This window comes from Phasianus colchicus, chromosome 1, assembly GCF_987193195.1.
Source record: "Phasianus colchicus chromosome 1, bPhaCol1.hap1.1, whole genome shotgun sequence".
Taxonomy (NCBI): domain Eukaryota; kingdom Metazoa; phylum Chordata; class Aves; order Galliformes; family Phasianidae; genus Phasianus; species Phasianus colchicus.
Genome location: NC_143436.1, coordinates 194735618 through 194748693, shown reverse-complemented (window position 1 = coordinate 194748693; position 13076 = coordinate 194735618). Strand labels below are relative to the sequence as shown.

The following is a 13076-nucleotide window of genomic DNA, read 5'->3' as shown; positions in this document are numbered from 1 at the left end:
CTATATTCAGTTGACAGGATCCAAGCTTTAGTTCCCAGTGAACTCCTTTCCACTTTCCTTCCCAACTTGTGCTAATGAATTGCATATTGTCAGCAAGGGAATGAAGGGAATTCAATTTGTTACTCATGGTACTGTGGAATTAGAGACCAGCTGCTTATTCTCCATTCAGATATTACAGGTCTGCAAGGGTCTCAGTGATTCAGCCATGGAAGGAATGAGATGTGCACTTTAGTTAGCTGGGCACTACACGTCATTAGAAGGAGAAAACACTTAAAACTGATCTGTAGGCTTTTTGTTTCTTTGCTTTTTCTGTTTCATCAATTAATCAAACAAAATAGCACTAGTCTTTACAGGCTTGTATTGTTTTGCTTATATCAAAATTTCTATGACTAAAGCACTGTTTTACCTAATTTCCATGCTAAACAGGCATAGGTCCTACTTCTGTAGATGTTCTGAAGCCAGCATCATTGACCTCTCCTCTTTCCCAACCAGCACACCAATTTACTGTCTGATGAGGAAATGAACAGGTTAAAACCGTTCAGAGTTAGCTTTAAATTAGATTAGTTGCTTATCCCTGTTACGTGCTTATACCACATGTATATTTGTGCTTATGGAAGGAAAGAGATGAAGGAAGATTGGTTGCAGGCATGAAGTCATCTGCAAAAACATTTTCCATCCAGATTCATTTACTTGCTCCATGTGGGATGCTGGTTGTACAACTGTAGGGCTCAAAATCTTCATTCAGCGAATGGGCCTAGGTAGATGAATAATGAAATAAATGTAGAATCCTTTATTATTTGCACAGTCATCTTTTGCAGGAGTTTGAAGCAAATTTCTAACAGAGAAAGTTAAAAGGTAAACAGAAAATTAGATGAAGCCTAACCTGACAGCTTTTTTTTTTTTTGACAAATGCTTTTTCTACATTAGGAAACACAGTTAAAAAATCTTTTGTATAGACATTACAAAAGTGTTGATATGTTCTCCCATGAATAACAGAGCAAGCTGGAGAAGGAGATCAGTTTGAGAATTGCAAATATGGTAAGGGAGTGAGTAGTGCAAAATGACTAAGGGAAATGATGAAAGCCAGACTTGGTCTGGACTTTCTCAGATTGATTATGGGAGTGTTTTTATTTAATGACCTATAGCAGGAAAAGAGTCACATCCTGATGGTATTTATGATGATACGAATCTAAGAGACATCGCTAAGTACAGAGGAGGATGAAGAATGAACTGGGAGACCTGGAGGACTAACACTGCTAAAGAGGGGGTAGAATTTGAAATGATTCAGAATGGAAGAACTGATGGGCACATACCAGCTACTGTTGTTGTAAGCTGTGCACAGATCACTCAAGGAGGAGAGAGCCTGGATGTGTTTGCTGATCACAGCATAATAATATGACCTGTGAATTTTCTGCAGCAATGGTAAAAGTAAACCACGTGTACTGGATTTACAGGTTAAAGTTTTTTTAGATAAGAGGGAGTGAGCCTGAGAGGAAAAGATTCATTTGAGCAAATGTAATATAAAATTATCTTCAGTGGTCTTTTAAGCATACAAATGAAAAGAAGAAAGAAGAATGACTTAGGCTAATATGAAACTTGAGTATTGAATTGCATATGGGAGCCTGAAACTGAATGAAGAGTGTGGTGTGGCACAGCATAACCCATTTGGACTTGCAGCTTCCCATTTTTTAGGGAATGTCTGTGGGCAACACACAGTGTCCTGCAGCTCTCCAGAGTCCTCCTTGCTAAGGCAGCAGCCAGTTGTAGCCTTTTGCCTTAATGATATTTTACCTTACAGTGGTTTCCTGCTTTCTACATGCTCAGGTTGCCAAGCAATCTGTTAAAAATGACCTTTTCGGGGCATATCTTCACCACATAGCTTTTCATACTCAGGCATTGTCTAGCTAAAGAACAAGTGTAAAACGATTTGAGTGAAATTTTACTCTAAGTTACACAGCCTCGCTTCCAGAAAACAAGTACAGCTTTCACTCTGGCAAGTACCTGTACCTGCACAATAGCTTAAGGAGTGTGGAAAGATGCTCAGAGTCTGCAAAGGATGAGCTCTATGAGTCATTGAACAGGAAACCAAGGAAAACTTTGTTTATTACTGCAGACCGTGTCCCAAGAGCTCTGGAAGGCTGCTGAGCACCATGCAGCAGCAGTAACTTGCATGTCATATTGATGTAATTAATATCAAACCTGGTGAATCTGGGTTGGCTCAGTAATGAGCTGTTGGTGCCATGTGTAGTGCTGTACAGCAATAAGAGTATTCTCAGATACTCAGTGTTACTGTAGGAATTGCCCTTCCTTTTTACCTCTGCTAGGATTTCTTTCCTAGAAATGCATGAGTATGTAGAAGTCTGATGGCTTTGCTGTAAATCTCAAATACAATTTCTAGCTTCAAGTACTATTTCTTGATAGGTGGTTGAGATATTAATAGGTAAGTAGTGCCACAGACCCCAAATCTGCAAATGTGATTCCTGAAGTGTGCGTGAATATTTGAAGCTGATGAATTTGATAGCAGAGAATGGACTGGAAGCTAGGAGCAGAAGAAATAGAAGTGGAAATAACAGGTTTTCTGTACTAGAAGAGTAGGTGAAGAACCAGTTTTATACATTTCCCCTGGTGTGGAGGACGAAGCTTGTTTCTGATGTACACAAGAACAAATCTGTTTGATTTGCTAAACTCTACATCATCTCAGAAACACTGTTGAATACTGAGTGCTGGATTGCTTGGGTCCCATATGTAAATGGGAAGCATGCTTTTCATATATGTCCTTCTCACTAGGTAATACTCAGTATGAAGAAGACTTTGAGTTTTTCCCCATTGGAAAGATACAAGTTTGGAAGCTGAAATAATCATATCATAGAATGATAGAATGGCCTAGGTTGAAAAGGACCACAACAATAATCTAATTTCAACCCCCCTGCTATGTGCACGGTTGCCAACCACCAGACCAGGCTGCCCAGAGCCACATCCAGCCTGGCCTTGAATGCCTCCAGGGATGGGGCATCCACAGCCTCCTTGGGCATCCTATTCCAGTAGAGGGGAAACTGTTATGGATAACAAAAGAAAAGGTTCTACTCTTTTCTCTTGTTTAAATTATAGTGCAGGTGTTCTTTTGCTTACAATTTCAAGGCACTGTAAGGCAGAATTGCACAAAGCTTGCTTGGGTGTTCACGTGTCACTGAAGTGATACATTAAAGAACAACAACAAAGGGAACTGAAGGAATTGAGAAATTTGAATAGACTTGAATTACAGCAGATATTTTTTATTTTATTTTGTACTTTATCCCTTGGGTGGGCAGATAATACCTGAGATGCTTTTTTTTTGGCATATTTAAAATAGTAAATCCATGGGTGGTAGAGGAATAAAAGTAAACACTGCTCCCAAAAGTATAAACTAATTTATTCTGCACTGTTTATAGATGCCTAGTAAGCAAAAGCTGTCATAAGACGTGCAAATTGTAGCAACACCTCCTGGATGTTTGCCTGTGGTGTGAAGAGAAGGATTGAAGCACACAGAGCAGAACACTTTGTTGTTCCAGTCTTTCATGGGCTTTTAAGCATGAATGTTGTGTTTTACTACTTACAACCTATTTGTGTGGGGGAGTGGAAAAGGCAAGAAATTGAAGTGTCAGCTGTGGACAAGTTTTTCTTTAGTCGTTGCAAGGTTCCTTTTTTCCTTCCTACATTAAGCCTGTCCCCTTCTACAGGCCCTTAAGAGATACTGAGCCAGTGGTTCTACAGCTTATCAGAGCTTTCCTGCTTTTAGAAGCTGCAAAAATAGCATTTATAGTCATTGTTCTACCTTGGCTTTAGGCTGGCTCTAAACTGTGCTTCCGTGGACTTAACCTAGCACTATTTATTTGCTTCCTTGTATAAAGAAACTGAGGGAAGTTACATAGAAAAAGCTTGAAGGTCATTCAGTTGGACTAGATGATCTTTTCCAACCTTAATGATTATGATTCTCTTAAGCAAATTGGTAAAAGTCTGTCGCTTCACGGGTTGGTTTTTCTGTAACCATGCTGCAGAACTGTGTTTTGTCAATGCAAATTGTAGATGAGAACCACAAGGAAATGAGGTCAGGCCAAGGAGCCTTCCCAGGAGCTTCTTCTCTCTTAGAATAAATTACTGGATTTCGTTAGGAAAGCAAAAGCTCTTTGAAATGAGTAAAATGCTATTCAAGAGCACTGTGCTCTTGCAGCTTGGAAAGCAAATGGTATCCTGAGCTCCATCAGAAGAGGGGTGGCCAGCAGGAACAGGGAGGTGATTGTCCCCCTTTATTCTGATCTTGTGAGGCCCCATCTGCAGTACTGCGTCCAGGTCTGGAGCCCCCAGTACAAGAAAGACAGGGAACTGTTGGAGATGGTCAAGAGAAGGGTCACAAAGATGATCAGAGAGCTGGAGCACCTCCCCTATGAAGACAGACTGAGTCTTCATAGAGCTGGGTTTGTTCAGCCTAGAGAAGAGAAGGCTGTGGGGCAACCTCATTGCAGCCTTCCAGTTCCTAAAGGGAGCCTATAAGCAAGAGGGGAGTCAACTGTTTGAAAGGGTAGATAACTGCAGGACAAGGGGAAATGGTTTGAAGTTGAGGGAAGGAAGATTTAGGTTGGATGTCAGGGGGAAGCTCTTTACAATGAGAGTGATGAGGTTTCTGGAACAGCTGCCCAGAAAGGTTGTAGATGCCCCATCCCTGGAGGTGTTCAAGGCCAGACTGGATGGGGCCCTGGGTAGCCTGGTGTAGTATTAAACATGGAGGTTGGTGGCTCTGCCTGTGGCAGGGAGGTTGGAGCTTCATTATCCGTGAGGTCCCTTCCAAACCGAGCCATTCTGTGATTTAACATTTAAATTTAATCTGTATTTGTCAGTGTGATGGAGAGGCAAACTCTGCTAGCAATGGAGAATTGCAGCAGCACATGCAGTGAACAGTCCCAGCACTGCATCCCCTTTCCAACTTCAGATGGCACTGATCAGCACTCAATACTAAGGCCATACCTAGCAGATTTTCTGATTTACGTGCTGCACTTCAACAGGGGAACTAGTTTACAGTTTTGTGTAAAAGTACAAGACAGAACAAATAAGCTTTTCCAAATAGTTTTGCTTTGTTTACAGAGCAGTATGCACGTAGCAATAGTGTAGTTACTGAATTTATTTATCTCATGCTGAATGCAAATAGAAAGCTGCTGAGCTGAATGGCTTTACACAGTCAATATTGGAGCTTCTATCTGTTGTCAAACATAAAGAATCCATTGTCTGTCGTGTTCAGAATGTATGCACTGATAATACAGTGTGTGCTACTAACCTCATCATTAAAGCTAAAGTGAGTTTGGAAGGTGGTCTTTATGGATTTCTGAACAGTAGGTTTTATTAAATGCTATTACAACAATCTGTTTTGTGTCAGGTGAATGGCTGCATGCATTTGCTTGTGGGTTATTAATAGTTGAATGCTCCGGTTACAGCAGAGCCTTGAAGACAGTGTAGTCTAAAAGAAGGAAAGAGATGAGGTTGACAGGATGTGGTGAAGATGCTGGTATGTAAATCAACTGTTCTGTTAGGTTTAGTGGGTTTTAAAAACTCACTAAAGTGGGTTTTTGTCACAGTAAAGTGATGCCACTGGTGTCTGAAAATCCTTCGTGCTGCATTGGCTTCTGCATCACTGCGCAGGCATGGCAGACTCCATTGTTTCACTTTGTTAATCTGTAATGTCTTGGAGGTGGTATCATGTGAATCCTAAAGCTGTAGAGAAAGAAATGGAGAGTAATTCGAAGATCACGAGGCAGGAAAGAAAGAAGTACTTTGACCTTTTATTTGTCAGACCATTACATTCAATTTCATTGAGCTTACAGTGAGACAGATGTTGCTCGTGGGACTTCTCAGAGCATGCAGCCTTTTCTCTGTGTATGTAGAATGAATCCTAGTAATTTGGGAATAGATGATTTCAAATGCTCCCTGGAAAGTTTCTTTCATGCTCATTGTGGGTGTAGTGCATAGACTCTTGAAGTATTTGCCTTCAGAAAAAATACTAAACATAAGTGAAGGAAGTATAAATTTCAAGTGCTCAATTTCAACTGATGCTTACGCAAGCAGGGGTTAAAATTTACAGTTAGAGAACAAGTAATAGGAGAGAGTTACTGTTTTGAAGCCAAGGTGTTTACTGAGTGCCACCTAGTGTTTGCTTTCTAATTCAAAGAAATGAAACAGCAGCTTTCCACAACTGTCTTTTCCCATAATTGCATACACAGTGTGATTATAACCTTGTTTCTATTTGTCTATTTTATAGACTTTATCTTTGGGTAGACCCAGAGAGAAATTTAGCAGGGATTCTATTTTCTTCAGGCTAAGAAATAACAGTCAAGATGCAAACAGTTTTATTCATTTAGTATTTTATAAAGTCTCTTGAATACCATTGCTGACCTCTATCTTTGCTTTTATTTACAGATCATGTATGGAACACTAGTTTCTGTTATAGTTCTACGATCTGTTTATATAGTATTATGGTAAGTGTTATTACATACTACTAGTAGCTCAACATTATAAGGTACATCTTAGCATATGTATCTTTTCTGGCAGTCATAACATGGGAAATGAGTAGTGGCAGAATTTCTTTAACTAGGTACACAGTGCTAGTTCACAGTGCTCTGATTGAAAGAGAATGCCCCACTTCCTTGCATTTTCTTGAAGCCAAGTTGTCATCAAAACTTTGTTTTTAGTTCTGTATGTAACTGTTCAGGAACACACGGAAAAATATAACAAAAGATGTGAATTAAAAGTGAATATGCTGAATCACCTTTCAATTGCAATTTCAGTTAATTTGGTTTGACTTTCCCCCGAGAAATTTCCACAAACCAAGCATAAATGTTAAGCAGAAAACACTTATGATGGATTGCATGTTGCTTGCAGTTATAGAAACAACAGTTTAAAGACACTTTTCAAACCCATGAACATGGAAATTTTAATCATAGTATAGAGATTTAAGTGATACTGCCTCTATTCACATCCAAGGGGAATCAAGTTCGAGTCGATCTGATTTTGTTCTTGTACAAGGATTCAGCACAGCTCTCTTCATTTAGATTAAATCTCTCTCTGTGTAGATAGGCTATTGGGTCTGCTGACTTTCCAGTTCTGCGAATTCCACTCTTGTGCATGCATATTATTTCTGAAATATTGCTATTATGTCACCACCAATAATACCACCATCCTTCTAGGATTTTATCCAATGTTCTCCACCTGCAAAGTTAATCTCTGACGTTCTACCTACTTTTTCCCTTCAGTTTTAGAAGTTTTGGAATGTATTTTCTTAATTAACGAGATCACTTCATTCCAATACTGCAAAGACTGACTTCCTTTTTCAGCTATGTTAATGCAAACTGTGGCTAGGAAGTTGAGAAAGGGAAAGAAGCTTTGCTGTCCTTACAGTGCCCTTTCTCTTCGTGAAAAGCCAGCCCTGAGTGTACTTTCAGATTTACTTCCTCTCTGCGTTGCTAAACTGCATTTCTGTCTTTCTGTTCGTAATTCTAGCAGTTGTCCAAGCCTGTTCTAACTTATATTTTGAGTGCTGTTTCTGCTTTTCTATTTTATTTCTTTAATATGTAGTAACTTCATATGACTCATGTTTCCTAGTGCAGGGCTGGAAGTTGCTCTGAGCTCAGTGTACAGATCTTAAAAAGCAGTACATAAATCCTTTCAGGCTGCTGCCTCCTCCTATTCCCACTATTTGTTGTCATTCCTGCCCATTTCCCCCAAATTTTCATCAGTTCTTGGTTCTGCTTCATTCCCAAAATTACGACTTGGCAAATGTTGCCCTGTGTTCATAGAGCATGTTCCCTGCTGATGAGTGATGCCAGCCTCTCACGCTCCTTCACAAAACAACACTTAGTTATTCTCTGAACAATTCCAGCCATAATTATCTAATTACCAGTGTCTAGAATATACCATTTAGTGCTCTTTCATGTCTTGGACTTGCTCATATTTCTAGAGCACTGAGTCGGGATTATTAAAGTGTCATCTCTGCCGTGTACCAAGATTCTCTATGCATTTATTAGATTAAACAAACAATAATTTTGCCAGTTTATATTTGCAGTACACCTGTTAACATGTACCACTTGTGTCTAGTTGGTTTGCTGAATGGAAGAAACTGTACCTGTCTGTTTGGACATTTCTATTGCCACTGCTCATAGCTGTGAAATGTAACTGGGTGGAGGAAAAAACAACTCAGGAATGCGTTTTAAACCAAAATCTAAACTGTACATCCATAAAGTTTAAAAATAACTTAAAGTATTTCATGGCAGTCTCTTGGAGGTGAAATTAGGCTTTCTTTTGGACTTCCTAGTGGGAAAGGAGCAAATGCTGCCAATTTCCATGCAGTAAGCTGGCAATTCCAAGCTGAATGCAGGTGCTGATGTGAGCTTACAGATGATTCACTTTCTTCTAGCTGATTCTTCAGTATGTTTCTAATATCCTAAATAAATGTTTTCTTCCCAAATGGGAATTTTATTTTTTCCATTCCCAATGTATGCTGTAATGGAAATACAACATACAGTATTCTTTTGGGAGTGTCCTAAATTGTCACATGGCTAATCTTCAACTGAATGATTACGTGGGATTTGTCAGTGGGACTGACAAATTCTTACATTTTGGATAACTTCAGTTTTCCCACGTACTGCTCATTCATAATGCAACAAACATTTAGGGGACAATTCATAGTGAAGAAGCAAAATCTCTAGAAGACCAATCCCATAGAATGCTGGTTCAGCAGAAGCAGAGCAACATATGGACTTATTGGAGAATGTCCAGAGGAAGGCCACAAAAATGATCCAAGGGATTGAGAACAAGGGCAAACAAAGATAAATGGTTTTAAACTAAAACAGGAGAGATTTAGATTGGGTATAAGAAAATTCTTTTCTTTTTTTTTTTTTTTATGATAAGGGTAGTGAAGCAGTGGCACAGGTTACAGTGGATGCCCCATCCTTGGAGGAGACACTCCATGTCAGGCTGAACAGACCTCTGAGCACCTGATGGAACTGTAGATGTTCCTGTTTATTGCTGGGAGGTGGATGTTCTTTAAGCTCAAAAATGTCCCTTCCAACTCAAATATTTTTGTGATTCTGTGAATACTTAAATAGATGAAATTTGAAGTTGGTATCTTCTTAAATGAAAAAACACTTTACATGTATGTTATAGTATTTATGTATATACTACAAGCTGCCTTTAAAGCATATTGAACTAAGCTCTATTATTTCTTTTTCTCTCTTTAGGGTATACCCATGGCTTAGAGGTCTAGGCTATACATCTTTAACTGTATTTCTAATGGGATTTTTCCTCTGGAATGTGGACAACATTTTTTGTGAGAAATTGAGGTGAGCACTTTCACTTTGTCTCGCTAGCTCATAATCTTTTAGCATAAAGCATTGTTTTCTTTGCTGTGTATATTCAAGTCTGTCTCATGGTAGGTTTGATAAGCTGCCTACAAAGCATTCACAAGGCTTTTATCCAGTTTGCTTATGACCAAATTCAGCACTGAACAGTTCTTTTAAAGCTTTTCTTATTCATGAATAGATTCCTTTTTTTTTTATGATAGGTATTTCTCTTTAACTTCAATTTAAATTGAGGGAAAGTAATGTCACTGAAGTAATTTTGAGGATCTGTGCCTTACTAAAGTCTGCTCATCATACTTGATTTCACCTGAATGAGATTTTTATCCTGCTTTTTTTTTTTGTTTCTGCTCTTATAGTTTCCTAGGAAGATATCAAAAACAGCAGTTCTGCAAGTTAAAGAAGTATCTGCTGCAATATATCTGTCACCAATAAATAGCAGCAATTTGAGTGTCTCAAAGAGCAGTAACTCCGTGAGCCATTGCATTGTGCCTAGCTGTCATTATTAGCCTGAAGTCTTACAGTTTAGCACTGTAAAAGAGGCCAGAAAGACTTTATCTCTGCTTAGTCTGTTGCCAAATGGGGTAAAAAAGAACTGGCTACCACATAAAGCATGTAGAAGTCCACCATCTTGTTGTACGGCAGATACTGTACATGTGCATGAAGGAACACCAGACCAACACATTGGTTTCTGAGTGTGTCATCCCTTGGAGCTGGACAGCTTCCTAGCAGCACTTGTCTTTCACTTCATTGTGATGGTTATGTTCCACCACAAGCTGGAAGAAACGGACAGGTTGATGCCAGCAACAAGAAAATCCCATTTTGACTCTCTGTTCATAACACACAGAGGCTGACTCTCAGTGTACATAAAATACACTGTTATGTACTTGAGTCTGTGGTGTACAGAATTATCCTATTAGATTGCTTTGTGAGGCTCAGGTCATAACATGCTACAAGGAAGTCTTATATTTTCCATCTGTCCCTTTTGGCTCTGTAAGTCTTGCAGTATTTTGAGCCAATCGATATGTAACTCCAGCAGGATTTTCATTAAACTTGGGGAGGAAAAAAAAAAAAAGGCAAAAAAAGTCCCTCTAAAAATACTTGGTAAACTAGAATAGAAAGCTTATTTGCCATCACAAATGGGTAGGTATACAGTCACTTTGCACATGCTGGCATCCAAGGTTGGTTTTTGCAGCTGCATCAAATTGCTGGTGAGATTGTAGCACCCAATTCACTCAGCCTGCTGAGTTCCTGGGTGTCTGTGGGGCTTTGGAACTTGTTCTTAGATTCAATGATTCCACTAGCTGCTGAAGCTCTTTTTTTCTACCCTGATTTTGTAAAGGGAAAAAAATGTTAGCATATTTCCTGTCATACTTGTTTGGTTATGGTGCTGGAAAGAAAAATTGTTTACTAGCTTTAATAATCAGATGTCTTCAGACCCTTTGAATTTCTCTAAGTACAATTATAATTTGAACATCTTGAAGTCATTCAGGCAGGGCAGAAGGCTGGTCCCAGTTGTGAAGAAGGTCAAGAAAGATTATTACATTTACAGGCCTGTCAGCCTCATTTGTGTGCTTGGTAAAGTTATGGAAGAGGTTATCTTGAGAATTACTGAAAAACACCTGTAAGGCAATGAAATCATTGGTCTCAGCCAACATGGGCTCATGAGAGTAAAGTCCTGTTTAATGAACCTAATCTCCTTTGATAACAGGGCTATCCACCTAGCTGACCAAGGGAAGCCACTTGATCTAATCTTCTTGGATTTTAGCAAAGCTTTTAATACTGTTTCTCACAATATCCTTATGGACAGAATGTCCAGGATGCAAAAAGACAAAAACATCACATGGTGTGTGAACAATTGGCTTATGGGTCAGGTTTAACGGGTTGTGTTTACATCAGACTGGTAGCTGGTCTTTGGGGCTCCATTTTTAGGACCAGTTCTCTTTAACAATTTCATCAATGACCTGAATTCAGGACTTGGAAGTATACTAGGTAAGTCAGCAGTTGACACTAAACTGGAAGGGTCTGTTGATTCCCTTGAGGGCTGAGAGCTTTTGCAAAGAGATCTCAACAAATTGGAGGACAGGGCAAGGCAGTCATCAGGTTCCCAAGGCAATGGGCACAGCTTCAAGCTGCCAGAGCTCAGGGAATGTTTGGACACTGCTGTCAGACTTTGGGTTTGGGGTGGTCCTTTGTGGGGCCATGGGTTGGATTTAGTGATCCTTGTGGGTACCTTCCAATTCAGCATATTGTGTGAAAAAATATGCTCAAATTCTTGTTCCCTGTAATTTTTTTTTTGTTCTCTAAAAGATCTGATTTGTGAATCATCCACCCACCTGCTCTCTTGGGCTCTAATGTTCAAAATTGTTTTGATTCAGTTTTTGTTTCTCCTTACGTCATTTAGTCTGGAGCTAATTAAAAAAAAAAAAAAAAAAAAAAAAAACTAACAACAACAAAACATGAGATTCTGATTTTTGAGATTTGACTTTTCCTGCTATCAAAATGGTCAGATTTTTGAGTGATGCTGCATGGAGGCACAAGTTGGACTCTGTGGTCCTTATGGGTCCCTTCCAACTCAGGATATTCTGTGATTCTGAAAGGCTGGGGTGACTGTTTTCATATTCCAGTAGTCATTAATGGTCTGACTGAATCAAAGCTTTGCTTACCTTTGTGATTGAGTTGGAAACCTAATCGGTAGCTCAGGGACTAGCATTTAGTGGAGAAGCCTGAACACTGTAACATAGTGCAGTAAATAAGTGTAACAGAAGCTGTGGACTTTTCTCCCTTACTCCTGCAGTCTTTGCTATTTTCCCTTTTTGTTTTGACTGAGCATGAAGTACAAGTCAGCAAAGAAAGCAAGCAGATGTTCACATTTGCTCCACCAGCAACCAAAACAGGAGTTAACTGCAGAAATCTGGCAAGCAGGAGAAACCACAGTGACTTAATTCCTTCCCTTTTTTCTTCCTCTGTCTCAATATCATTGAGACTCTTCCCAAGTAGCTCACACCTCGTAACTGTTGAAAATATAAAATGTGTTGGCAGAGCATTTCAGAATCTGTTTCATTGCTTCCTCACTAAATGCTATGTTTCTCCTTGTTCTAAGTATAAAACAGAGAAAGGTAAGCTAAGCTTCCACAGAGCTGGAATGAAGAGTGAGGTTAGATGGATCCCTCTTCTCTCAGACCTAATCCCTGGCAGTAGTTTGCAAGGTTTGGGACTGGAGAATGATAGAACTCATTTGAGACAGTGGAATGCCATAAATACACTCTCTGAAATTTAAGTCCAGAGGTAACAGATCACTCAAATCTGAGATTGTTCTGTTTGGGGGGAGGAGGGAACCCAACAAAAAACAATTGCACAGTGTTTTCTTTCTTACAGAGCACTACGAGAGAAGATGCCTCCTGTTTTGGGAGCTGTGACACAGTTTCATGCGTGGTGGCACATTCTCACAGGCCTGGGCTCTTATCTTCATATCTTGCTCAGGTAGGAAATGTTTTCTAAACTGGATGATCGGAAAGCAGCCTTGGGAGTTTTCCCAGGTTCAGATTTACTTCAACATGCTGTGTCAGCAGAAGAGCAGGAAAATGACCTCTTAATGAACTGGAGGGAGTGGAAGTCCTTTCCTCTGAGTGACTTGTCTGTAAACTCTAGTAGTGTATGTTCTCCAAAATAATCATCAGTCTTTTAGATAGTCATGATTCT

At 39.5% G+C, this 13076-nt stretch overlaps 1 protein-coding gene across 1 annotated transcript in view; it reads left to right on the top strand.

Annotated features, from left to right (window-relative positions):
• Positions 1 to 13076, top strand: part of ACER3 (alkaline ceramidase 3) — a 52005-nt gene that overhangs the window by 34805 nt on the left and 4124 nt on the right. The window contains exons 7-9 of the mRNA XM_031601086.2: positions 6442 to 6500; positions 9258 to 9359; positions 12753 to 12857. Of these exons, the coding sequence (XP_031456946.1) occupies positions 6442 to 6500; positions 9258 to 9359; positions 12753 to 12857 (266 nt within the window). The remainder of the gene's footprint in view (positions 1 to 6441; positions 6501 to 9257; positions 9360 to 12752; positions 12858 to 13076) is intronic.